The 26,261-nt window shown below is 50.4% G+C and overlaps 1 protein-coding gene across 1 annotated transcript in view; it reads left to right on the forward strand.

Annotated features, from left to right (window-relative positions):
• Gabbr2 (gamma-aminobutyric acid type B receptor subunit 2) overlaps window positions 1-26,261 on the forward strand; it is a 329,174-nt gene that overhangs the window by 248,229 nt on the left and 54,684 nt on the right. The window contains exons 9-13 of the mRNA XM_021159700.3: window positions 4,670-4,750; window positions 8,061-8,211; window positions 10,383-10,515; window positions 19,483-19,590; window positions 24,880-25,002. Coding sequence (XP_021015359.1) covers window positions 4,670-4,750; window positions 8,061-8,211; window positions 10,383-10,515; window positions 19,483-19,590; window positions 24,880-25,002 — 596 coding nt within the window. The remainder of the gene's footprint in view (window positions 1-4,669; window positions 4,751-8,060; window positions 8,212-10,382; window positions 10,516-19,482; window positions 19,591-24,879; window positions 25,003-26,261) is intronic.

The raw sequence follows: 26,261 nt of genomic DNA on the forward strand, positions 1-26,261 counted from the left end.
CCAGAGAGCCAGCAAGAGCAGAAGGCTGGCAATATCATTCCCAGATAAAACCTTGGCCCAAACTGTCTCCTGGACATTCTTGGGCCCACAGCCAGGGAATATTTTCAGACTGGACATTTTTTCAGCGTACAAATTGTCACCATAGGATCTATTTTTCTCTAGGTACCCAAATGCAAAGTTTGAGGAGGAAATGTGCCTTTTAAAGAGAGAATAAGGGAAAACTAGGATTATTCTGTGAAAATGGGACTCTGAGTTCCATAATATTTTTAGCCTCTCAGAACCAGAAATTGTCCACATTGAAAATCTGTTGTGGCCAGTGGAGCTCCACTCCATCCCCATGTTAGGGTCAGCTTGGGAAGCTTGTAGAAATAACGAGCCCTCAGGACCCTCCTCTTAACCTCTGGGGTTCTAAGATGAATCAGCTGGTACCCAGGCATCTGAACGTTCCAGTAGTCCCAGCTCTCTAAATCCCCACCAAGGCTGAGAACCAATAAAGCCACTCATAGCAGCTGGAGAAAGAAAGGCCCAGAGAAGGGGGAAAGTCACTCCAAGAGCTGATCCACAGCAGAGCCTGGGGACAAGGCAGCAGCTGGTGACAGCTATTGTGATGGCCTCTACTCCCTCGGGAACAGTCTTCCTTTCAGGATGTACACAGATGTCCTGGTCCATGAGCTATAGTTTATAAGGCCCAGTGTGAATTCATAGAATTACCACATGATTTTAGAGTGGAGACGCAGGCTTAAAACTTGGAAGTACTGGGCCAGCAAGATGGCTCAGCGGGTAAAATCACTCAGTGGCCATTACTGCACTGACAACCTGAATTTGGTCCCCAAAACCCATTGTGGAAGGAAAGAACCTACTCCTAACAACAACTGTATACACACACACACACACACACACACACACACACACATGAGAGAGAGAGAGAGAGAGAGAGAGAGAGAGAGAGAGAGAGAGAGAGAAGCAGAGACAGAGACAGATGCATCTTGCACTAATAATAACAGATAAAAGATTTTAAAAGAAGTGCTGGCTACACGTCAGGCTGTTAACCTGGTCAGGAAGGCCAGAAGAACAGAACGGAGCATGCGCCTTGTACATACCTGTAATCCCAGCTGCTAGACAGCCTGAACCAGGGGGACCACAAATTCCAGGCCAGCCTGGGAAAGCCAGTCTTGTGATCTAGTGGGACTGTGTTGATACAATAAAATAAAATAAAAACTTGGTTGGGGAAGTAGAGGCAGGGGAGAGCTACCATGAAAAATGGAGACATCCATTGAAGTAAGAGAGTACTCGGACTGTCTGAGGACAGAGCAAGAGGCCCACTCTCTTCTTCTCTATCATTTGCCGTTAGTTAAGTCACTAGAGAGACCCTCACGATATGTGCTGCTCACAGCAACTCTGAAAGCTCACAGTTGTGATTTTAAAATAAAAATTATTTGTTTGTTTATTTGTTTATTTATTTATTGTTTATTTATTTGCCATTCTGGAGATCAAATCCAGAGCCTTTCACATGCTTAGCAAGGCTGTATCTGCCAACCTTGGAGCTGCTGCTGCTGCTGCTGCTGCTGCTGCTGCTGCTGCTGCTGCTGCTGGGACACGCTCTTATGTAGCAGAGGCCCCAAACTTGCAAGTCTCTCATTTCAGCATCCCTAGTGCTGAGACAGCAGGCACACACCACCACTTCAGAGTCTACTGTATGTTTTACACCTTTGTGACTCCAGCTCCCAACACCAAGTCTGGCCCACTGCAGGTGCCTGACAATATTAGTTGAGTGAATGAAGGCTGTGATGCAACCCAGGGACTTAGTGTAACATCTCTGTGAAATCAAAGGCGTCCCAAACTGCCTGTGTGAATGGTGTAGGAATAACTTTGACTTTGTACTGCCTATGGAAAATATATAGATGGTTTGGTCCCCTGAGCTGGCCTCAGTATGCAAATTAGTATTCAGGAAACAGGCAGGTGATAGGCTGCTGTGCTCAGCTTGAGCAGGAGAAGTGCCCTGAAGCAAGAGCAGGGTGGCCCTGTCAGGTGCTCCTTGGCCACTGTCCCCACACAATTTTAAGCCCTTCCATCGTCTGCCTGAGGCCTCTCTCTCCTCCCTGGACAGGGGAGTTAGGTCATGGTCTCTAAGCACTAAATGCAGAAACTAGCTAGCTCCTGGAGCCTTTGAGTATTATCTCCTGGGAGAAATTATGGTGATTATGTTCTTTGTGGGAAGTTGAATATTATTTCAGTGCCATGAGACAGTGCATAGAGTGGGGTGGGTGAGTCTGAGGGGCCGGCTGTGCGGCTCTGGGCACCATGGGGTCCCTGTGGCGCCACTTCCTGGATCCTGATGATTTGTTCCTATCGGCCTGCATATTTCATGTGCTGCCTCCCTGAGCTGAATAAATAAGTCAGGGCCTCCTCCTCCTCCTCTTCCTCCTCCTCTTCTTCCTCCTCCTCCTCCTTGTCCTACTAGGGATGGGAGCTGATTGGGAAGCCTGTGAGGCTGGGGACTTCAAAATGTGAGAGCAGAGATGCTGGAGGCCCCTGACTGAGTGTGTTAATGTGATATCTAAGACCTGGGTGACCCAAGCAAGCAGCAGCCACCTACATAGCGTGCCCTGCCCACACCCATGACTTCTATAGTCCCCTTTCCCTGAAGTCTAGGAAGCAGGCAGAAGTACAGCCTAAGAGACTCCCTAGTCTGCTTACAAGGTATGAGCAGGGCTTCTATACCTCTGCAAACTCGGTCCAGCTGGAGGCACTGGGGACCTACAAGCACTTTGGTAGTCCTTGGAGCAGTAAGACATGCTTCTCTGGTGGTGAGCCACAGAAGTAGTTACACAGAGCTGTCACTCAGGGATCCCATCAAGGGATCCCTGTGGGCCATGAGAAAAGTCCAGGGTTGGAACTGAGCTCTGCTCCTAGTGCTGCTGGAGCCTTCAGCAAAGCCATGGTCAACTCCGGACTTGGTTTAATTGTCAGTGGAATAGCACTAAGAGCCCTTTACACACCCACACACTGACCTAGCCACTGTTGGTCATTTTCTTTTACTGTAGTAAAATACCTGGGGCCAGTTATTCTCCCAATGAAAAGAGGCCTGCTTGGCACACCATGCAGCAGGTGACCATTCCTTCAACTCACTCTCACAGGAAGAAACCACACCCTTTAGAATGTCCTTTCATTAGAAAGGGACACTAATGACCTAAATGCCTCCCACCACCTCAACGCTGCCACACAGGAACCGAGCTTCTAGTGCACAAACCTCTAGCGATAGACTCAAACTGTATCAAACCACAAGACCTGCCTCAGGACTCTGAAATACCTGCCTGCCTTCCCCCTTCCTTGCAAGGCCTGCTCTGCCTGGTGGCTCCACTCTGTACACCCATATACCCAGCTACCTGCCCCTTTTGTGTGACCCCGCCTCTGCTCACCTGCATCTGCCAGACATGAAATCCACAGCCCTAACTGAAGGGACTGCTTGTATGAGTCTCTCAGTGGCATGGGAGATCTCTGCCCAGCTCCATGGTCACATTGCCGCTTTCCCAGGATGCTCTGATGCGTCTACTGATGGCATCTGGCGTCTCTTCCCCAGTTCCTTTGCTTTCCACCTGTTGCTAGAGGTAGATGTTCCCCAATGCTGCATGGTGGGCTTTTCCTAGGGTCTCATATCTGTCTTCCAGGATGAGACTCTCCTCGGCTTCCATGTAGATGGCCCTATCTCACCTTTGGCCTGGGCTTTAGACCCAAGGGTGTCTTCATCTAGGTGATCTCAGCCTCAAGACATCTCTCCAGTATGTGACCCCTCCCTGCACTCCGCACTCATAAACCAGCAGCCTAAGGCCCTTGTCATCCATACCCGAATCCTGGGTGACTATCTCATCCCCACACGCCTCCTATTCACTCCCACTTATCACCCAGTGCCCTGTGTTACTTGGGAAAAGGACATCTTCTTCTTGCCGCCTTCCTAAGCCAGTCATCGCCATCTTTATTTCTGACAACAGCAAAGACAGTGAACTAAAGCCAAGAAACAGTGAGGGAGAGGAGGAAGGCATACAGAATTCACCAATGAAGCAGGAGACCACAGGCATACAGAGAAACAAGGGCTTGGTATGACACAACAGAGCACTGTGGCTTCTGGACCACCCCAGTTCTACCTCATTGTCAGGGTAATCTTGTCCAGTAGGAAGGAAGACATGATCCCAACTACCTTCAGCTGATGGAGTCACCCCTAAACACTTCAGGGTCCTCACTCACCAAGGACTCCAAGAGACTATGGGTGCAGCCCAAGAGAAATAATGTCCAGGGGATCTGGGGGCTGGCACTAAGGGAGTGGCCTCCTGCATTGTCCTGAAGCAGAGTCAGAAATAGTCCACGCTACCCTGAGGTAAAGCCAATCAAGCAAGGGAAAGTCGGATGGGAGAGTTCTACCCATTAAGCAGGAAGGAGGAAGGATCAGGCAGAGTTTAATTGGAGAAAATGGGGTTCCCGTCCTTGGGGTGTTCAGAAGAGGATGGACACCCTGCTGAGGTTCCGACCCAGGCCAGCTACAAGCTTGTGATCCTAGCTGGAGAAGGTGTGAAAGGAAGAGAAATCTCGGAGAGTAGAGCTGGGGCCCATGAGAGCCCCCAGTCCCAAGCCTGGGAGCCTCAGCTGACCAACAACTGTCTCTTGTTCTCCATAGACAGCAGAGAGGTGAAGGTCGGCGAGTACAACGCTGTGGCTGACACACTGGAGATCATCAACGACACCATAAGGTTCCAGGGTAAGGCTTACGGGCTTCCTGATAGTCATCCCACATGGGAGATGCTCAGAGCCTTTGGCTTTGTAGGGTCCAACTCCTGGGGTGAACCTGTGGTATCTAAGAGTTAATTACTCCCTTCTATTTACTGCTGGTCTCCCATGACCACCATCACTTTACATTGAAAGGGACCGTGATCCCCTTTCTGAGTCCAATTTCACTCTAAATTCCTGATGTCAGCCAGGGTTGAAGACTTGATGACATCTGGTGGAAAAGCTAAAGCATTAAGTGAACGCCTAAGGTAAATGTATACACAGATGTATGGGCGAGGAGGTAGGTACGTGGATAAGTGGATGGATATGTATGAATGTGTGGTTGCTGGATGAATGGACGGATGGATAAATGAAAAGGTTGGTTAATGGCGGCTGGGTATATGAGTAGGACAGATGAGAGCCTGGAAATGAGTTGGACATGTCAATGGGAAGATAGGCGGCTATATATGGGTAAATGGATAGATGTGTGGATACGTAAGTAACTGGATGCATAGATGAACGCATGTAATATGCATGCATGGGTAGATGGACAGATGCATGCATGAGGATATGGATGAGGAATTTATGGGAGAATAACCAGATGAATGCACACAAGCACGGATGAATGCATGGGTAGGTAGAGCGGATGGACAGCCTAGCCTCTGGATAGCAATGGAGGAACTGGAAGTCTGTGGCACCTGGGCAGTTTGTCTTAGATCACACTGGGTCATCAGGAGTTTTTCTGTGCCAGACAGAGTTCTTTTATGGACTTGGTCCTTTCCATCTGTGCACTGGATCTGTAGACCTTGGCTTCTGGAGTGTTGTAGAGATTCAGTTAGCATCCACGGGTGTCTCCTGTGTGTGGCCTCCACTGTCAGTCAGCCTCCCCTCCCCGCCTGAGGAAGTCCCCACCAAGCGTGCAGTGGCGTGTTATAGTTCACACACCCACTGAAAGTGAGCAGGCATTTAAGAAAACAGCTCAGAAATGGAGTCGCCCCAAAGCCACATAGCCACTGAAGGACTCAGCCCACCCCAAACTTCAGAGTCCTGATCCATGCAGTGCCTGCCTGCTCCTGTACTTGGGTAATGGGGGTGGGAGGGAGCAGTTGGAATAAGGATTCTGGGTACTGAGCTCCTGGTAGCATGCTGGCCCAGCACTGGAGAAAATAAGAGTGAAAGAGTCAAGCATTTAAAAAAAAAAAAAAAAGACACATAGCAAGCCAAGTTTTCTCTGTGGTGCCTGTGTCCAGAGAAGAGCCTTGCTCTGTACTGAGGCCCCAAGGTCTCCATGAAAGGGCTCTCTCTGCAGTTCTACATCGACTCTCACAAATCAAACTGCTTCTGCTCCTCTAATGTTGGAATATCTTGGTGCCTGCCCTGTGCTGTGCCCCAGGCAGCCATCATCATCATCATCATCATCGTCTTCTTTCTGGGGACAGGCAACCATTCTTCTCACCCTCCAACCCCACCCCAGAGAGCATCTCCTGACTCCAGCCCCAGAGCTGTTCTCTACTGCCTGCCAGGTACTCGGGCTAGCATTCACCTAAGGCTAGCCTCCCTCTGGGCTGCATCCCCAGGGACTGTTTGCCCAAGAGTTAGAGTCAGGCAGATCTGGGTCCAAGTCCTGCCAGCTGTCCATTTACCTCCTCAAGAAGCCACAAAACACCTGGAAGACTGTTCAGCCCACCACCTATAAGGGTGATGGATGAGTCAAGTGAGAAGGGTCTAGTATTTATAACTTATTTATAGTGTATAGATGAGCTAAGTGTCCATACATTAGAGCCTGTGTCTTTCATCTCTCTCGTCTCCACATCATCCTGTAGACAGCACTCAGAAATTGGGGTTGCCTCACATTGCTCTGCTCTTTCCCTGAGGCTATCTGCAAGCTCCCCACCCCTGAGGGCAGAGACTGTATCTTCCTCATTATGCATCCTTGATGTGGAGCATCAGGCCTGACTGACGGAACCTGATTATCAGTGGTGGATGGATGAGTGAGTGAGGAATGAATGGAAATAAAACTCATGGGGGGAGGGGCGATATAAAAAGGAAGTTAGTGGCTATGAAGCTCCAACTTCTGCAAGTGGAAAATGCTATCCGCCTATCTCTGTCTGCCTTGGACTTCTCTTCTTGTGAATCAATGCCCACCCCACCCCCACCCCCCTTCAAGGTTTTACACTCTGGAAGCACCCTAGATCCTTTAGGAAAGAGTTTTTCTCGGTCTCGTGGATGAAGATCCCTGCTGTCCCCATTGGCTGTTTTCTGAACACATTTGAACTTGTAAGCACAGGGTTCCAGGCTGAGTGAAGGGGCTTGTTCTCCACCCCACTGCTTCCTGCCTGTTCCCTGGCGTTGCAAATGGAGGCATAACTAAGGTCAGCAGAATCCCCAGCAGGACTCTGGTCTTGGCCACTCCCCTGCATCTAGCCAATTTTCCTTCGGCCCACTGAAGAGGAAGGACTTGACAGTTCCTAATTCCACAGCAAACACGTGACCTGAGCCCATAAAAGGAGAAAATTTTCAGGAAGGCAGGGTCAGGGGAGCTCCTGCCTCCGTCATCCCAGACCAACCTGTACAAACCGGCAACGGTGCAGGAAGACACATTTGTTCTGAGTCTCTCAGTCCCCACCCCTTGAGTTCCTGGTGCCCTTGAAGAATGAGCCAGGCAGCCTGGCAGGCACAGAGAGAAACGGAACCCCACAGCTTCAGCCTGGCCCCGGCTCTGTGTGAAGGGGAGGTAGCTTCCACCTCCCACAGTTACCCAGTCTTAGGAAACAAAAAAACCAAAGAGCTTTTGTGATAATGTGACCTTGAGGCTGAGAATCTGCAGCCAGAGCACATATCTGTCACCCTAGAATTGACAGGCGGGGTGTCTGCCCTGGTGAGCAAGATCATTTATCATGTTCAGGTAGAAGCAGAGTCCTTGAGGATCGTGCCAAGTTCTTCGCCACAACCCCGCCCAGTAGCACCCAGCGGTACCTCTGCATTCCCAGCCATGGTTACCTTTGGGGATAAATGGTGATGGTTTTTCAACAGCGTAATTAGACCAAATCAAATTCTAGTCTTCTAATGGCTGTTAAATGCATCACAGATCCCTTATTGATTCTATTTAGAGAAAGAAATAAGTCCTGGCTCAGACTCCTGCTGAGCAGACTGGCCAGCCACTAGATCCTCTCACCCAGTGGGTAGATGAGCCTGACGCGGGGTACATGTGCTGTATTTGGCAGGATATTAGGGACACAGAGGCAAAATGTCCTTGGAGAATAACAGCACTAGGGTCTAATGGCTTCTCCTTGACCTTGCAGGGTCGGAGCCACCCAAGGACAAGACCATCATTCTAGAGCAGCTTCGGAAGATCTCGCTTCCACTGTATAGCATCCTGTCAGCTCTCACTATCCTCGGCATGATCATGGCCAGCGCCTTCCTCTTCTTCAACATCAAGAACCGGAACCAAAAGTAAGCAGCCCTGCCCTATGCTGGGAGGAGTGCTTTTCCAGTGGACCAGCCCCTTGCTTCACCAATGGGGTCACAGCATGTCAGGCTTTTCCGGTGGACCAGCCCCTAGAGCACAGTGAATATTTGGGGGTGGGTTCCTGAAGTATGCTGCCCTTGTTGCTAAGATACTGTAGGGCACACCACACACACACACACACACACACACACACACACACACACACACGGTAAGGGGCAGCTGGACTGTTGGAGGACTGGGTTAAATAAAGTGGAAGTGATAGACCCAAGCCCATGGACCTTAGAGCTCTGGACATGCTCATCAACTTGAGTTACTTCAAGAACAACGACACAGAAGACCCCAGAGTCCCCAGCTTCTCAGGCCCACTTCTAGCACCTTTAGGCACTGCTAGTAGAAAGGAAGTGGTCCTTTCCTAGTGAGGTCTCCAGTGACAGGTGCCCTCCCCCCATTGGGACAACCCATGTCAGTTCAGGAGGCCCCTCCCTCACATCTCATTTGACCCTTTCCATGACTCCCAGTGTCACCAGGGGTCTGTTTTCCATGAGTGGTCTAGCCTTTTGGTTCTATCTCAGCCTTTTGAGTGTCCTCAGCTCTCCCCAGGAAGTCCCCACTCTGAGGTATTGTGCTCAGCTGTCAGTAGCCAGGCCAGCACTCCTTGATCTTGACCAGGCAGCCATCTTGGCCGGTTTCCATAGGAAATCACCGAACCCACTCTTGCTCTGTCATGGGGGAGACAGGACCAAAGTTAGAAACCTGTGTCGGAGGAGCCTCACATGCACCCAGGGGACATGGGGCCCTTGCCATTGTCCCTGAAGCCGCACTGCATTCCCCACACGCTGGTAGGGACAAGGGCAGTTCCAGGGGATGGGTTTTACTCTGGTGTTGTTCCTTTTTCTTCTTGCCAAGGAGGAGCTGGGAGCCTTTGAGCCCTGAGGGTTTGTTTGCTTATTTAAGTAATTGTTTAGGTCAAACCCATTTCCCGAAGAATAAATGCAACTCACCCGGTGTCTCTTCCTAGCCACCTGCAATTTGCACAGCCACTGGAACCAATCCTAAGTGAGGGTTGCACCTGGTAGCGTTTGGCTTAAGGCTCAGGCATCCAGTTGCTTCGCAGTGCTGTCCAGCCCTCCTGCATGTCTAAGGAGATCCTGTCAGAGCTGCAAACTGCCTCACTAGATTAATTCTTTAACTTCCCCCTCGTGGCCTCTTGGAGAAATTACCAGAATGATTTATTCGGATGGCTCAGCCATTGAAAAATCTGCAAAAATGTGGGAACTCAATCTCCCTCCCATTTCTCTTCCTACCCACCATTTTGCCAACCACCCTCTCCAGGAAGCTCGCCAGTCCTATGCTTGAATCATTCGTAGAATTGCAGAATACAAGTACAATGTTTGGGGAGCAGCTGGCTATTGCTACAGTCTATAAAAGGAACCGCTCCAAGCCAGTTGTGCCTGGGGAGCCAGATATGCTGAGTCTTAAGAGTTCTAACCCTCTCGGGGTTTAGCTCAGCAAGCTCAAACTTGGTTTGCTGGGCACTTAGAGGCCACAGCAAGATTCCTGGAGGATGTTTGGGAGTGAAAGACATACCTCCACTGGTCTGGTGAGAAAGAACAGAAAATGGTGTGAGGGCCCAGTTGCCCAACTCCTGGTGTAAGGGTTGTGACTAGGAGACATTCACTACCCCATTCCCCCTTTGCACATGGAACAGTGCGGGGGTGGGGGAAGCTTTCTGAGTGTTCTAAGGGGGCTCACTTACCACCTGGCGAGCAGTCTCTGAACAACCCAGCAGGGCTCTGTGATGTGTCCAAGTTGGGCAGGGGAGCATGGTATGGGAACCACACTCCTCACTACACTCATTCAATTAGACTCCTGTTCCTGACCCTAACCCAAAATGCTGTAAGCTGAAAATTCCAATAGATGAAGCCGTTGAAGCTGTTGCAGCAAGTGACCTCTCCCTGGTGGACTGATAAGTAGGCTTGAGGAAGGAGGTGGGACAATATGCGGCTGTTGAGGTTCTCTACAGAAGCAGTGGGCATCATCAGCCTGGAAGTGGACCGGCTCGGGGCCCTGTTTCCCTTATTCCTGAAAGTTTGGCAGCAGTGCTCACCCAGCATGTTTGGAAGACACTGTGTAACCTAGTGCCTCTTTCCACCAGGCTGATCAAGATGTCAAGCCCCTACATGAACAACCTCATTATCCTGGGTGGGATGCTGTCCTACGCATCCATCTTCCTCTTTGGCCTCGATGGATCCTTCGTCTCAGAAAAGACCTTTGAAACACTCTGCACGGTAAGCTCTCATGTATGTGCCAGTCATGCGTGACATAAAGATCTCTCGGTGGCCTTGTCATCGGACACAGCTGTGTGGAGACATACCAGGATGAGCAAGAAACAACCAGATCAGACCAACAACTGCACAGCCCAGACAGAAGTGCCTGTGTCTGACTGCAGTGAGCACGGACAGTGGCTGGACCACTGAGGTGACTCTGTGACAGACAGGCCACTGCCAGATGAAGGACCAAAACTAGAAAGCTCTGGAGGAGGGAGGTGTGGGATACTGAACAGGCAGAGGACGACACTGACCCTCTGTCAGGAACAAAAGCATTAGTACCTACAGTCACTGGGGCATATGAGATGACACACCTTTGACCTGCTGGCCTTGGTGTGGGAACCTGATAGGGATGTTTCAAACCAGTATTTTCATTACTGCTCAACACAGAAATCTGTTATGAAGTATTTTCCCTAAAACCATTCCTCCTGTAAGTGTGTGTGTGTGTGTGTGTGTGAAGGAAGGCATGTGAATGTGTATGTGTGCATTGGTGCATAGGTTTGTGCATGTGTGCATATAGAAGGTAAGAGGTATACTCGTGTGTGTGTGCACAGATGTGTGTGTGGGTAAGTATGTACATGTGAGTATATGTGCGATTGGGTAGATATGTGTATGTGCAGATGTGTGGTTTTTTTGTACAGAAAGTGTGTGCATGTGTGTACACAAATGTGCGAGTGAATGTGCGAGAGGGGGTGGGCATGTAAGGATATGCAGGTATGTGTGTGCAAGTGTGTGTGTGCAGGTGTGTATTGGTGGAGATGTGTGTGCGGGTATGTATTTGCAGGTGTGTGTGTGCAGTCGTGTATGTGCAGGTGTGTACTGGTGCAGATGTGTGTGCAGGTGTGTATGTGCAGGTGTGCATGTGCAGGTGTGTACTGGTGCATATAGAGGCCTGAGGTCAAATCTGAGTGTTGTTCCTCAGGAGGACTCAAGGCTTGCCAGCTAGGCTAGACCAGTTAGCCAGAAAGTCCCAGATACCCTCCTGTCTCTACCTCCCCTGTCATGTGTCACCATGCTCAGTTCTCACAAAACCAACAACAACAAAAGAACTGGGTGAACTATGAGTTCTTAACAGCACCCCCCCTTACACACACACACACACACACACACACACACACACACACACGGGCAATCACTGGGCCAGCTGTATCCCTCAAATAGCTAGAGGGAAGGCTCACAACATCAGTTTTGGTGAATGATGGATGGGCAGTCCTTCCTTGTGGCTGCTTCCTTGGGATGTGAGAGCAACATAAGCCCTCTACAAAGCCACCTTTCCAGGCCCTTTCTACTGCTCCAAAACTTCAGGTTGCCCACTGCCCAGCCATGGGGAGTGAACGGTACCCAAGAGAGGATCCTAAAATATGTGCATAAACACACACACACACTACATCAAGCTTTTGGGGATCACAGGTATTCCCAGGGCTGTGAGGCAGCCCCAGATGGCAGTGCCCAGTCCCCACTGTTTCTGAATAAGCAGTGTCCTGCCCTTCCTGGACTTTGTCTTAGTGTATGTTGAGCTCATCAGGCGGGGGGGGGGGGGGGGGGGGAGGGGAGCTGGGTCCTGTGCTGCCCTGAGGCACCTCGCTAAGTACCTGGGAAAGAGCAAAAACATCCTCAACTTCAGCTGCAAAGGCTTGGAGCCCCTCTGCAAGTTTAAGAACCGTGATGATAACAATGATGAGCCTGGTACTGGGATTCTCCTGGCGACCTCTAGGCTGCACAGCTGTCCAGCCCCTCACTGGCATCCCACGAGGATGAAAGGCCTGTCCCCCAAGTGCACTGCAGAACTGTACCCCTGGTTCTGCGGCTGCCCCAGTCCCTCCTGGGGCTCTGCTGGCTCCTTGGCACTGCCTCCAGGATGCCTCTAGTGGGGCAGTTGAGTCTTGGGTGCAGAGGAACCCTGAGAACTGCCCTCCAGGAGAGCCTCCTCTCCAAGGTGGGCCCTCCATGTGCGTCACCCTTGCGCCCCACCCTCCAAGGCACTTCCAGCTGGGGTTTTCTGGAATTTGACCTGAATTCTCCAAGTGCTAATGACAGGCCGGGGAGCTGGGGAGCAAGGCAAAGGCTGTCCCCACACTGGGGCTTTTTCCTTAATGAAGCCTGACATTCTATTCTGGGAGTCGCGCTCATTTGTGTGAGAGGAAGGTCGTCCTGGGAAGCCCGGAAAGGCAGCATGAATAAATCATGACGTGCTTTACAAATCGACCTGAGCCTGAGCTCCGGGCTGGGGAAATGGCAGTTCTCTTGGCCAGAATTCCTTTCTCAGTAGTGGGTACACGTGTGGGGGGAGCCCACATGTGACTGCAGGAGAAGCCTCCTCCTCTGGATTGAACCAGTTCAGCCTGAATGTATGACTGGGGTCATGTCTAGAATAATTCCCTCTGTCACTCAAGATGAGGGACTGGATATTCCTGACAGCAGAACCCAAATACCAGGGGAGGGTGAGAAGGCTCATTCCATCTGCTATTCCTGAGTGCTATTGATGTCAATAGATGGGCTCTGTTCTATCTCTGGACTTGCTGGCTACCCTCAATGGCAACACACACATACACACACACACACACACACACAGATCAAGCAGGGAGCAGAAAATAGGATACAGAAAAGAGAATTGGGGCCAAGACTATCCTGAGCCCAAAGCTTCAAACTCAGCCTCACTTTTGTCCTCTGTAAAATGGGCATAACAGCCCTCTCCCGCTGGGTAGGGAGAGATGTGGGTTAAGTGAGGCAGTAGAGTGACAACACAGGAGAGGAGAGGAAAACATCACAATGTGTCACTTTTGTTATCAAACCTGGGGTCATAGTCTACACCCCCAAAAGCTAAGTTCAACCACCTGTCCTCAAGAACCTAGTTAAAGCAGCCAAATAGTAAAAGGCAGGAGAAGGGAATTTAGTCGACGTGGTCACATTAGAAAGAGAGACATAAAGATCCAATGGCAGGTGCGCGCCGGTCTTCAGGGTCCTGAGAGAGGATCATTGGAGGAGCTGAGGTGATGGTGCAGCTGTTAAGAGCATGGCTGCCCCTGCAGAGATCCTGAGTTCGATTCCCAATTCCCACACTGGTGACTCACACCCACCTGTTCTCCGGTTTCAAAGATCCATTGGGCCTTTTCAGGCCTCCGTGGACACTGCATACTTGTGGCAGACATGCATACATGCACACACACACACACAGTGTCACTCTGTCCTGTTTCCTCACACATGGCTGACTATGACAGCACTTCACCATGAAGCCACATCAACATTGGGCCACCCAACATTGGTTCCCCAGTGTTGGGCCACCCTGAGGAACCATGCCTCTGCTCTGGGAGGCCATTAGAATCCACACCCATGCGCATGCATATACACACACAGAGGCTGCTGCTGAATCTAGCCACATTCAATGCCATCTCCCACCCTTGATCCTTTCTGGAACTTTCCCAGTCTTCAATGCCAGCTTCAGCAAGTCCTGCAAGTAGCTCCAGCTCCGTGGTGGTGCCGTCTCCCTGGACACTGTCAGAAGTAGAGTCACCATAGCAACACGGCCCCTGTGGGCACAGAGTCGCTGGGAATGATGCTGAGTGCGGGCAGAGCCCTGGTGTTGGGGGAAGGGAAGGAACACTGGCTCACAGATGACAAGTCCACCTGGCTCAGGAACCCCAGCCCTGGCAGCTGGAATGGGAGCCAGGCAGGTGACAAGAGAGATTACGCTGGCACTCCTGCGAAGCCTAGGCAGGAACCTCAGCTGGCACATGGGAAGTCAGGGAGCAACCCGCAGCGAGAGATGCACAGAGAGGACCCAGAGGCTTGGTGGACAGCAAGCCCCACAGGACCTGCTATGCTCCTGGCTCAGCAGCATTGCCAGGGATGGAAGCAAGCCGGCAGCTCTGTGTAACTAACTCTCCTCAAGTCCACTCCACCCCAGAATTCAACACCATCAATGCTTCCTTACCCAGGCTTAGACCCTTCTAACCCTGAGGCAGGCCACCAGGACTACCACCCTTTCCCTCCCCTGAGAGCAGACCAGAACCTGCCCAGCAGTGCGGAAGATTACAAGGATGAAGGACGCCTGCCCTGAGTCTTCCTCTCTTAGAAGAAAAAAACAAAACAAAACCAGAATGTATTTTTTTTAATTTAGTACACTTATTTATTACAGGAAGGGAGTGTGCATACACACAAAGGCATGCGTGAGGAGGTCAGAGGTCACTGTAGGAATCCAGAGTCCACACTCAGTCGTCAGGTTTCCAGAGCCACTGAGTGGTCAACCGGCTTTTACCTGGAAAAACAGGTCAACGGGCCAACTGAATTCTGTCTGCCAGACAAGTATCCCAACCAAACATTTGCCTTTTTGGATTTTCTTTTAAATCAAGATACCACAAAATCTATCCCTTATGGCATAAACTTGAGTGATTTTATTAATTTCTGACATGTCCCCAGAGTATTTTAGAGAAGCCATTGGCAGGTGTCTGCATCTGAAACCCCACAACATGACTTCCTAGCTCCATGCCTAGCTTCCTAGCCTCAGCTACTAACATCTCTGAACCTTATAGTTCATTCACTCTTCTGTAAAAGTGGGGCTATACTAGGGTTGTGAGGATTAAATGAGACCGTGTATTAAAGCTCTGAGTCCCTGCTTCACAGTAAGTTTCAGTGAATGCTTTTGAATGAATGAATGAATGAATGAGTGGGTGGGTCACTTATGAATGAATGATGGACTGTTAGGATAATGGTGGTCACTTCTAGAAGGATAGCAAGGAGGCAGAGTGAACAGCTGAAGAGCTGGGAACCCCGGGGTGGCTGCTGATGGTTGTGGTGCAGGTGTTTCCATAGCAATGGTGACCTGGGATGCCCTTGCTCTGCTAGAACTGGGCTGGAGACAAACCAAGCTGCTGTGAGCCTCTGCCACCTGCAGTGTGAAGGGCCTGGGGCAGTAAGAGTGATGGCAGGGACCTGTGTGGATGCTCTAGGCAGGAGTCCTTCACTGCTGGGCTCCTATCAAAAGCCAATGCAGCCTGGGGGGCTGCTCAGTGGGCACTCAGAGGAGCCAGGCTTAGCATGCAACTAACTCCCTGCCTGAGACAGGAGAAGCCTTATCCACTGCCTCACTTGAAGCAGTGCATGCACACAGACACGTACATACCATGAACAGACCCTAGTAAATGTCTGCAGAACTCCACTTACCAGGCCACAGGTGTCGGTGAGGCTGCCCTGCCCAGCCCATACAGTCTCTGGGGCCGTGCTGTCGTGGAGCCTCTTAGAGACCAGAGTCATAGAAGCCCAGAAACCTCATCCCCCAAACATCAGCTACAGAAGAGTAAAGCCTTAGAGTGAGGTATGCTCACATGTGTCCCCTCCCTCAGAGCCCTGTCCCAGTATGCAGGGTTGAGTCCTGCGGGTGATTTTGACTTCCGTCCATGATTACAGGGGACTATGTGCTCATCATGGGAAGCAGCTGGACAAAGGTAGGGCAGGGGAGCCTTCTTGTGGCCCCACCAGAAATGCTGGGGTTTTCTAACTCTAAAAAGGCAGAGGTTACCCAAGAAACCCCCACTTGGCCTTCTAGTAAATTCAAGTCTCATAGGAATCAGTGAGAGTTTTGTTTGAAGGGCCGGAAGTGGAGTTTGCTTGCTTGCCTGTTTTGTCCTACGGGTGTCCATTTGAGGTAGCTGTGGACTGTCGCTGTGTGGGTCATGCCTGTGGATGAAATGGGAGAGTAAAAACAGGAAAGGGTTGGTGTAGTTCTCAGGTCTCTAACTTGAGTGACAGGCAACGAGACTCCTGCGTCTGAGGAAACGGTAGCTTAGAGAAGAGCCGTGGGCTCGGCCTAGCTGTGGAACGGAGGGGTTTATAGGGCATCTGTTCGTCACCGAGGCTTCCTATGAAAGCAGCACGTGCAGCTTTAGAGCCCAGAGGAATACAGTCTGGGAGTCAAGCTGTCACCCAGCGACAGCCTCAGGTGGGCAGAGGAGGCGCCAGCCTGGCAGCTTCTGTCTCACAGAATCTGGCAGAGCAAAGAAATGGACCTCCCCTCTGGCAGAGACACTCAGGGAGGGATGACCCAGGGTGAGCCAGCCTGTGGAGACTTGGCTGGCGCTCTACTGTCCTTTCTCACTGTTCCATTCTGCTGCTGGTCAGGCCATGACATCCAGCGGTGGCAGCCTCAGCTTCAATGACTCACTGGGATTCCCAGGCCTGGACATCCAGTCATATTCGTGGTTCTGATCGATTACAACACTAGCCAAGGTATAAGTGCATGTAGGGACATCCAGGGAAGACCTGGTGTGAGCACCCAAAGCCTTCCCCAGGGACATAGGACAACTAGTGCCTGAGACACACCAGGAGAGCCCACGGGACACCCAAGGCCGAGCCACAGAAACATTAGGTCTGCAACACATCCACGTTCTAGACAGAACGCAGCTGCCTGGAATCATGTATACAGCACAAATCCTACTTTTTGCACAAAGTGCTTAGACCCAATGAGACCCTACATCAGGAAGCAAAAGGCAGGAACCGTCCCCAAGTCCCAGTTCACAGACACCAGCCAGGGCCAGCCTCTCCAGAGAGCGAGCCTCTGTGAAGCACTCTGCCCAGGCGCCCGTAGCCTGCTCTGTTTTCAGTTAGTTCACCGCAACACATTCCACCTTCCAGACGCCAGATTAAATTTCTCTCATCGAGTTTTAACTCACTTAATTTATGTTATTGAATCTTAATGAAATTGGCTCTCTCAAAAGAGACAAGCAGCCTGGTAATGATGGCTGTAAAGAGAGCGTGGGTCAAGGGACTGTGAATAAGCCGGGCACGGGGCCGTGACACGTGGCCTCTGAACAGGGCCACGGAATGAGGCAAAAAGAACGGCACTATTTCATGTTTCCCATCCTTTGTAAAAGTGCCCCTGTATGTTTACAGCTGAAAGTCACTTTCTAATAGTGCGTGATGGAAAACCCCAGGAGCTGGTCTCCTGGTGGACATATTTTTCTCTTTAAAGTGCGTAGAGGCTGTGAAGGTTCTCCGCACCATGGCAATTAACTGACAGAAGAGACGTAAGGAAGAGACGGTTTATTTCAGCTCACGGTTTGAGGGTACAGACCTCTAGAAAGCTTCTTAGACAAGCCTAGGTTTGTTCCCATGGTGACTAACTCCCATCAAGCTGACAATTGAGGTGAACCACCACAATGCGTTACACTTTTATCTCTGTGACAAGTGAAGTAGCTGGAGGGATGGGAAATATCTTTGGGCCGACAGTCCCTGGAGCTTCCGTCCATCACAGTAATGAGTGTGTGGCCCAACAGAGCAGCTCACCCGTGCGGTGTGCGGGAAGCAGAGACAGAGAATCTGGGACCAGGTCTAACCTTCAAAGGCTGGCCACTTGGGACCCATCAAGCCCCTACCTCCTAAGGTGCCCACAACCTCCTCAAACAGCACCAGCACCTGGGGACACAGCACCCAACACTGGAGTCTGTGGGGACAGTGCAAATCCAGAAAGTTACACAGACCCCCAGCAGAGTGTGCACTGGCTGGTGGGCCAGCTCTCAAGTGCCGATGAAGCTGCTTTGAGTTAAGCAGACTCTCTGGAGGGGAGACAGGTGCTGTTGGGAAGAGAAGGCCAGCCACTCAGGCTTAGGCCACTGAACTGGAGTTCTGGGTTGTCAATGGGTGGCGGGGGAAATATGCAAGCGCTGTGGACCTCAGTTTCCTCATAAAGGGATTTCCTCCTTCAACAGCTCCCGCCCCAGTTGTCCCAGTTAGTGGTGGTGGTTTGCATGGTCCACACTGCCTCTGGTCTCCTGGTCCATGCTGAGTGAACAGACAGATGAGCCAACCAGTGTCTGGCTGAGTGATTACCGTGTGAGGTCCCAGTGACTGTGACAGAGGACAGTGGGTGCTGCGAGTCATCTCAGTCCCCAGGGATCAGCTCTGCCTCCCTCTGCGTTCTCTACTTTTCTTAGCATCCTTGGATTATAACATGGGTGCAACATATGCACACTATAATGTAGGTGACAGTGTGGCCATTCCCTCTCCCCCCCCCCAAAAAAAATCCACTGTCATTCATTGCCCATCTGATTTTTGAGTATATGAAAGAAAACAGAAAGCTGTGTTGTCACCTGTGCTGTGTCACCTTTCACGTGTCATGTGCGTCTCTCAACAATGGCCAACCTGCTACTGCCATCCCAGGCGTAGAGGTTGGCCATGACACTTTCTCAGCCAGTTTCTATCTTCACAAACAGAGTAGACCAGGACACCTGTGAGCCACAGTGCCAGAAGGGTGGGGGCAGGCACAACATATCACTTAGGTTGGGGTCATAGGAGTTTTACTCGGAGGCCGAGTCTCCCATATTGGAGGCATACGGGCCAGCCAATGAAGGGAGTATCTCACTATCATTATAGTCCTGGCAGAAAACGGGCATCCTGGAGGCCCACGGTAGCTATCCGATGGTGGCCATCTTGTCTCAACCTCCAGGAAGCCAGGGCTCCTTTAGACTGGCTGTTCCTACCAGTCAGCAGCCAGGGCTGAAACCAAGGTACACCTCAGTCATGGGGAGCAGGGAGTAGGGCAGGACCTAAGGAGGGCCCCAAAGTCAGTCAAAGCATGAGGCTAGCACCCACACAAGGGAAGGGAAGAGAATGTAATGAGAGGGACCAGGAGGGAGGGTGTTTGTCTGTCTCCCACCTTCCTAGAGACCACTCAACCATACAGAGATGTCTGTGTCTTGCTGAGTAGGCATCCTGCTTTGAGCCGGGAACCTGATGGAGGCACAATTTGAAGCTTATTGTCCTCTAGACCTAGTGCCCAGGACCCATGAGTGACAAATGGCACTAGCTGTCCATAGGATCAGAATCTGAGTCCCAAAAACGCACAGCAGAGTGTCTGTCCCCATCACCCAGATTCCACTTGCCGGGTGGTCAGTTGCCTGGGAGATGTTAACTCCCCTGTGTTGTCCCGGCTTCTAGGTCCGGACCTGGATTCTCACCGTGGGCTACACAACCGCCTTTGGAGCCATGTTTGCAAAGACCTGGAGGGTTCATGCCATCTTCAAAAATGTGAAAATGAAGAAGAAGGTAATTAGAGCCCCGGCTTTGGGTTGCTGTGTTTGCTCGGCTTCTCTTGCATATAACAGGCATTGTGCACCTACTATGTGCTGGGGTACTGAGCAACTGGTGGAGATTCAAGGAAAACCCAGTTCCCACCTCCTGTGACTCAGCTTCCCAAGGAACCAGGGCACAAAACCTTTACAGCCCATAGAGACAGAAGCTGTCTAAGAACATGTAGGGTGTTCTGGGGCACAAGAGGCTTGGGGGGCGGGGGGGGGGGCTTCCCGTAAGTGCCACCTATGCTAGGACCTGGGAATAAGTGGGAGTTATCAGGCAAAAAGGGCAGAGACTGTGTACCTATCTCAGGTGGAGCACATGCTGAACCCAAATGTGGCAGAAGGAAGAGGGCGATCTAGAAGCTGAAAAGCTTGACACAGCCAGGATTTGGGGTCCACAAAATTAGGGAACAAGAAGAGGCTGGAGGGGAAGTCAGAGTGACATTAGGAATCAAAACTGCAACTTAGGGATAACGGGGACCCCTCTGAAAGAGGGGAGAGCAGCAGGGATGAGACCCAACTTAATGAAGGGGCTTTCAAAGAGTGCATTAGAGGGCAGAGGCTCTGCCTCCAGGCAGGCAGAAAGAGTTTGTCCACGTTGTGGATAACCATGATGTTGACCACGCATGAGTCTGAGCATCTGGTCAAAGAGGCGTTTCCATTCTGTCCCCTAAGGTCCTGTTGCAGTCCTGCATCGGGCTTGCTGCCAGGCAGAATTAAATAGACGTTGTCTCCTAAGTTGCCATTCCCTCTCTTGCCTGGGACCTATGGCACCCATCATCCTCAGAGCCCCTATCCCTATTCTCCTTTTTAGAAAATGGTGATGATGTCAGGAATGGTAGCTGAAACATGGGGCTCTTGGGAGGACAGAGTTCGATGAAGGAGGAGCACGCAGTAATTGTGTCCTTGGAGACCTGGAGGACAACTCTGGAAAAAGCAGTGGGGAGAGTGACATCGAGGGTGTCACAGACAGGAAGGAGATGAGCTTCCTGGACAGGAGTGAGGATAGGTTTTTCCCTATCCTCAGGGAGGAGACCCTGAGGAGGAGACCGATGACGTAAGGGGCGCCAATCATCAGGTTAGCAAGGCTAACCTGTCCACTTGAAAAGTGATAAACTCCCTGAATATCGTCACAATTTCAAAAGCCAGTATAACTCAGAGTGTGTCGGCTCCTGCCTGTCATCCTGACACTTGGGTGCTGAGGCAGGATGACTGCCGTGTGACTGTAAAGCCAGTCTGGGCTAAACATTGAGTTCAGGAGCAACCTAGGCTAAAGAGTAAGACCTTGTCCCCCACCCCACCCCCCAAAAAAACAAACTAAACAAGCTAATTCAACAAAACAGACCTTGCTCATGTAAAAGCCCAACCAGTGGGGGAAAAGAAAAAAAAAAAAAAAACCTCATTGAAGCCAATGCTGCCCGTCTTTCCATGTGATCTGGCTCCCCACCCATGCAGGCTTGATCCACCACTGGGAGGAGTGTCTCTCCTCTCTACCTGACCCTCCTCTGTCTGCTCCAGGAGTCAGCAGCAAACCCAGAGCAACCCCTCTAGGGATGTCACACCACAGTGCTCTCTGTCATCCTTAACCCTTTCCACAACAGAACCAGGGCCAGATTCTTGTCCCTAGAGGCATGCATGCCACCTTGGTTTGTTTCCTTGTTTGGCCTTCATTACCATCCACCTCCAAATGCAAGCCAAGACCCCGCACCCATTCAACACCCCGTTCCTTTCTGTCACCAGGGACCACCTTATACCATGCCTCTCCCTGAGTATGACACCGGGCAATCTCGCATAAATTGAATCATGCAGTGTGTTTTGTATAATTGGATCATTTTATTAGGCTTCTGTTGATTCTGGATTCTGTTTTGAAGATGCCTTAATTTTCTTCTAACAACACGTACACTAGAATTTCATAAACATAAAAATCCAATCCTGTGCCTTTTTTATTACAGTCTTCCAGTACCTACCTTTCTCTCTGAGCTCCCCTGCTCTCCCCCCCCCCCATCCAGGGTGGTGGGCCCTCCCCAAACATACATACAGGTTTCACCTCACATGACCCTATCGTTACAGGAAGGAAGCCTATTAAAAAGAGCATCGACACACGATGACATCATGTTCCAAATCTGGGGTTTTTATAGCATGTTACTATTTTTCTAAAGACCAATCGTAAAGTCTTAAATTGAGAAACTTATTACAGCTCTTCCTCTGCCTCTCACTAAGCAAAATGAAGTGTGGAGGGAGAGAGCAGTCACTCAGGGAAGGGACCCTCTCTCTGAGGCAGATGTTTTCTGAGGATGAAGAGGTCTTAGCTCTGTCCCAACAAAATAACACAAGCAATAAAGCGTCTAAGGTCATTCTGCAGACAGTCACCTGACTCACCCGAGATGCTGCCAGTAAGGGCTTCAAGCAGCTGCCTGGACAACTCAGCTGTGAGAGACAGCACGGTAGAAACACAGTGTAAGGGAACCCAGGACCCTCCATATGGTTCTTCCTGGAGCAGAGAGTCGACCTGACTAGATCAGTCAGGACCACTCAAACCTCTAAAGTCAAGGCTGCTGTGGTGGCACATACATGCCAGCTTCGGAGCGGCTGAGGTTGTAGAATCTCAAGTTCAAGACCACTCTGAGCTACAGAACAAGACTTCGTCTCAAAAAAATTTAAATTTGAAGTGTTTTTTGTTTGTTTTGTTTTGTTAAACCAGTGGTCAACCAAGTTTCTTTTGTAAAGAACCAGTTGGTACAGGCTTCGGTGTTGTGGGCTCTGCTGTCTGGTTTGTAGGGATTCTTCTCTGCTTGATAAATGAAATCAGCCGGGAACAGATGTACACATGGCTAGGTGTGATTAAATTCTGTAAAACATTTACCCACAGAAACAAGTGGTAAGCAGACCGCAGGATTTTCTAGCTCCTGCACAGGACCGCAGTAAGAAGTGGCATTTCAGAAGAGAGCCGGCTTCTGCCTCTGCCGGGCAGTTAGTGTGAGCCAGGCTTTGCGCATCTATCATGAATTGTATGCTTATTGCCTCATGTCATAGATGAGGGAAGCAGCTCAGAGGGACAGGGGACATATCCAAGGTCCATGTCAGATTTACACATGATTCTAGGACCTCAGACTTGGTCATGGTCTTTCTGATACCATTCAGAAAGAATGTAGCACTGTGAGCCACTAGGTCAGACAAGGCAGCAGGTGATGATATCATGTGTGCTGACAGAAGCCAGAGCATTGGGGCAGCTTCTAAGAGAAATATAAAGAGGAAAGAAGAGAGAAGCCAGGTGGGTAAGCATTGAGAAGTGTTCTGGGGGGGTCGCCATGTAGCCAGGATGATATATTTCCACCTCCCACCCCTTTTTCCTTTCTTGGGATTTTAAAAAGATTGATTGATTGATCGATTGATTGTATATGAATCCACTGTAGCTGTCTTCAGAAATACCAGAAGAGGGCATCAGATCCCATTACAGATGGCTGTGAGCCATCATGTGGTTGCTAGGAATTGAACTCAGGACCTCTGGAAGAGCAGTCAGTGCTCTTAACCACTGAGCCATCTCTCCGGCCCCTCTAGATTGTTTTAAGTCACTTTTCTTTGGCAAACTCTTCATTTGTGACATCTGCTCGGTCTCTCACTATTAGTCCTCCCACTCTAATGAGTGCTCCCCCAGGGTGGGATTCTGTGTTCACTCCTGCAATCCCTGTGCCTAAGACAGAGACTGACTACATGTTAGCACTCAATACATATTTCTGAGAAGGAATTATAAATGTCCTCTTGTATTCTCAGTTATCTTCCCACCATGGATTGGTAGAGCTGTCAATAGATCTGAGCTGTAACATCACACTTTACCCCTAGGTGCCACTGTCCTACACACAAACACCATCACAAAGCTCAAACCCTGAGTGATGGTTGCCAGGTTCCATTGATTGACCCCTCACTGGCAGCTTTCCAAACTTCATCTCATTTGATTCTAATACCAACTGTGTCACCTGGGGATCCATGGACGCCCTTTATGAAGGAGGAAACTGAAGCTAAGTTGAGCATTTGGCAACACCTCAGGTTAGAAGGAGGTCTTTGTTCATTCTGTTAGGCCACCCTCAGAGAATGAAACATGAGCCCCCTTCCTCCCCCTCTGTCCCTCTGGCTGTCACTACAGAAGCAGCAAAAAAGAGAGCCAGGATCCACTTGTGACCCACTGTCCAATGTCATTCCCCAACTTCTTCCCTGAACCTTTTAGGGGAAGGGCTTGCCCTGCTGCACAGATCAGAAGGGTCTTTGGTCTTCTAAAGTCAACTGAGCTCACACAAGGCATACCAGAGGCACGGAGTCCTGGGAATCGGCTTGGGCTCACACTAGTAGGAAAGTCAGGAGCACCCTGGAAGGCAAATGCCCCGCATGTACCCTCCCCTACTTCCAGCATGGAGAGCAAAGGCCCCGTTCTCACCTGTCCTGAACACCAGGCTTCCCACGGGGCAAGGGTTAACGTTCCCACAAAGCCTCAGTAGTCACCAGAGCTTCTCAAAAGCTCTACATTGGGGGTGGGGTGCCTAGATTTCCACCCCCCAGGAGAGGCTGTTCTTGTGGATTTGGTCGGTAGCATGTACTGTTTGTTTGTTTGTTTGTTTGTTTGTTTGTATTGAGCTATAGTCACACCTCCTGAGTTACTATCTCCTCCTTTACAAATGGCCTTACCCTTTAGAAGTCAGAGCTGCCGGATGTTTCTCCAGCTTGTGTCTCAGCTTTGTTTATTTTCCCATTGGTCTTTGCCAGGTGGACTTCACCATGTTAGCTTTTATTTAAGTGGTGACTGGGGGTGGGGGAAATCAACTGCAGTCTGAGAAATCCAGGAGAAGCTGGTCACTGCCAAAGTTTGTCCCCAGGCCCCTCCCTGTTAGCAGATATAACATGGGGTGGAGGCAGGAGGATCAGAGGTTCAATCTCACACCTGGAAGCTTTGGGAGGTGGACGCCAGGAGAGAATGCCAGGAGGAGGAGATGGAAGGGAGAACAGGGGTGGGGGTGGGGGAGAAAGAGGAAAAGGGAGAAGGGGGAGGGGGTCATCAGACAGTAAAGATGGATGTTTCACACTGAAAACCTGGAAGGTGAAAACCACCATTGAGCAGAGACTAAACGTGGCCAGATTTCAACAAGTTGCAAGCATGTCTTTAGGTGCTGTTTGGACCGTGCTTGAAGGAGCCAAGCAAAGAAATGAGCAGGGCTCACCCTGTCTGAGCAGCTCTCTCATGTCTGCCCCCCTTTGCTCTTTCCCTCTGCAGATCATCAAAGACCAGAAGCTGCTCGTGATTGTGGGGGGCATGCTGCTGATCGATCTGTGCATCCTGATCTGCTGGCAGGCTGTGGACCCCCTGCGGAGGACAGTGGAGCGGTACAGCATGGAGGTGAGAGGCTAAGGCAGGTGGGGGTGGGGGATAAGGGAGGGGGCAGGCGGCACAACATGGATGGACATCCTCACACCATGGTGGCCGGCTCTGCACCACGCCATTTGAGACATAGGTTATTTCAGGAAGGGCAAATAGAAGGTACCATGAAACAACTTAATATCATATTAATAAATACCAGATTAAGGGAGAAGGTTGGACTCCTTGAAGGAGTGTACTGTCATAACTGGGGAAGCACCGATGTACCTGCTCATCCGAGTGAGAAATTACACTGCCTGTGTCCCACCTTTGAAGCACTAAGAGGTTGTACTATTCTGTGATATTCAAGGCAACGAGCAATGGATTTCTTTCCACACATTCCATACTGGGTATTTGTTGTTGAGATTAAAAAAAAAAAAAACTTGCATAAAAGTCCTGCGACATATACACTGGAAACCAGGCATGGTGGTCCAAGTGTGTAATCTCAAACAACAGAGAAGGCAGGGGCATCCAAAGTTAAGGCCAACTTGGGCTGTGTGTATATATAAGTGGGCTACATGCATTTTTGTTTTAACTGTCTTGTACAAATCCTTGCACTGACCTTTGTGGGGTACCTCAATTTAGGGAGCCTGAATCTCCTGGAGTCTGCTCTCTCTCTCTCTCCTCACACCAGTGGGTTTGGCTTTGTGAGGTGCTGGCTGGCAGGTGGTATTTACTGTCATTCACTGTAGCAAACTCCAAAAGACCCTGAGAGTCGCCACTCCCCTTGCTCCATTATCAGGGGAATCTTTATTCACAGGATGTCATGTGTATTCTTAAACTAAACCTGGAGTGGAGTCTCTATGAGCTGGGGACAGAGGTTTATGTCATTCAAGCAAATAAGATGCCCGGCCACACTTGGGTGGAGACAGACTGAGGCTTTACTCGGCCCAGTGAGGAATCCTGCAATCATTAGAATGTCATTTAGGCAAGAGACTGGAGATCTCATTGTACTGCATGCACCCTGGGAAGATGCAGGAGCAACAGAAATGGCATCAGAGAGGCCAATACCAGTTGTGCCTGTGGGTCAAAGGGACAGCCACCAAGTCATGCAGACAGACAGACAGACTCTTCGAGTGTGCAGAGACACATCTGGTGGCGACTCATCAGGCACCATTAACAAAAGAACATGGTCTCTGCCCTACGGGTTTCCTCATCCACCCCTCAGGACACAGAGATCAGAAAGAGGGGTCCCTGGGCAATGATGATGGTGATCATAGCTGGTGCCGCGAGTTATCTAA

This window comes from Mus caroli, unplaced genomic scaffold (assembly GCF_978045245.1).
Source record: "Mus caroli unplaced genomic scaffold, Mus_caroli_1 scaffold_6, whole genome shotgun sequence".
In the NCBI taxonomy this organism is placed as follows: domain Eukaryota; kingdom Metazoa; phylum Chordata; class Mammalia; order Rodentia; family Muridae; genus Mus; species Mus caroli.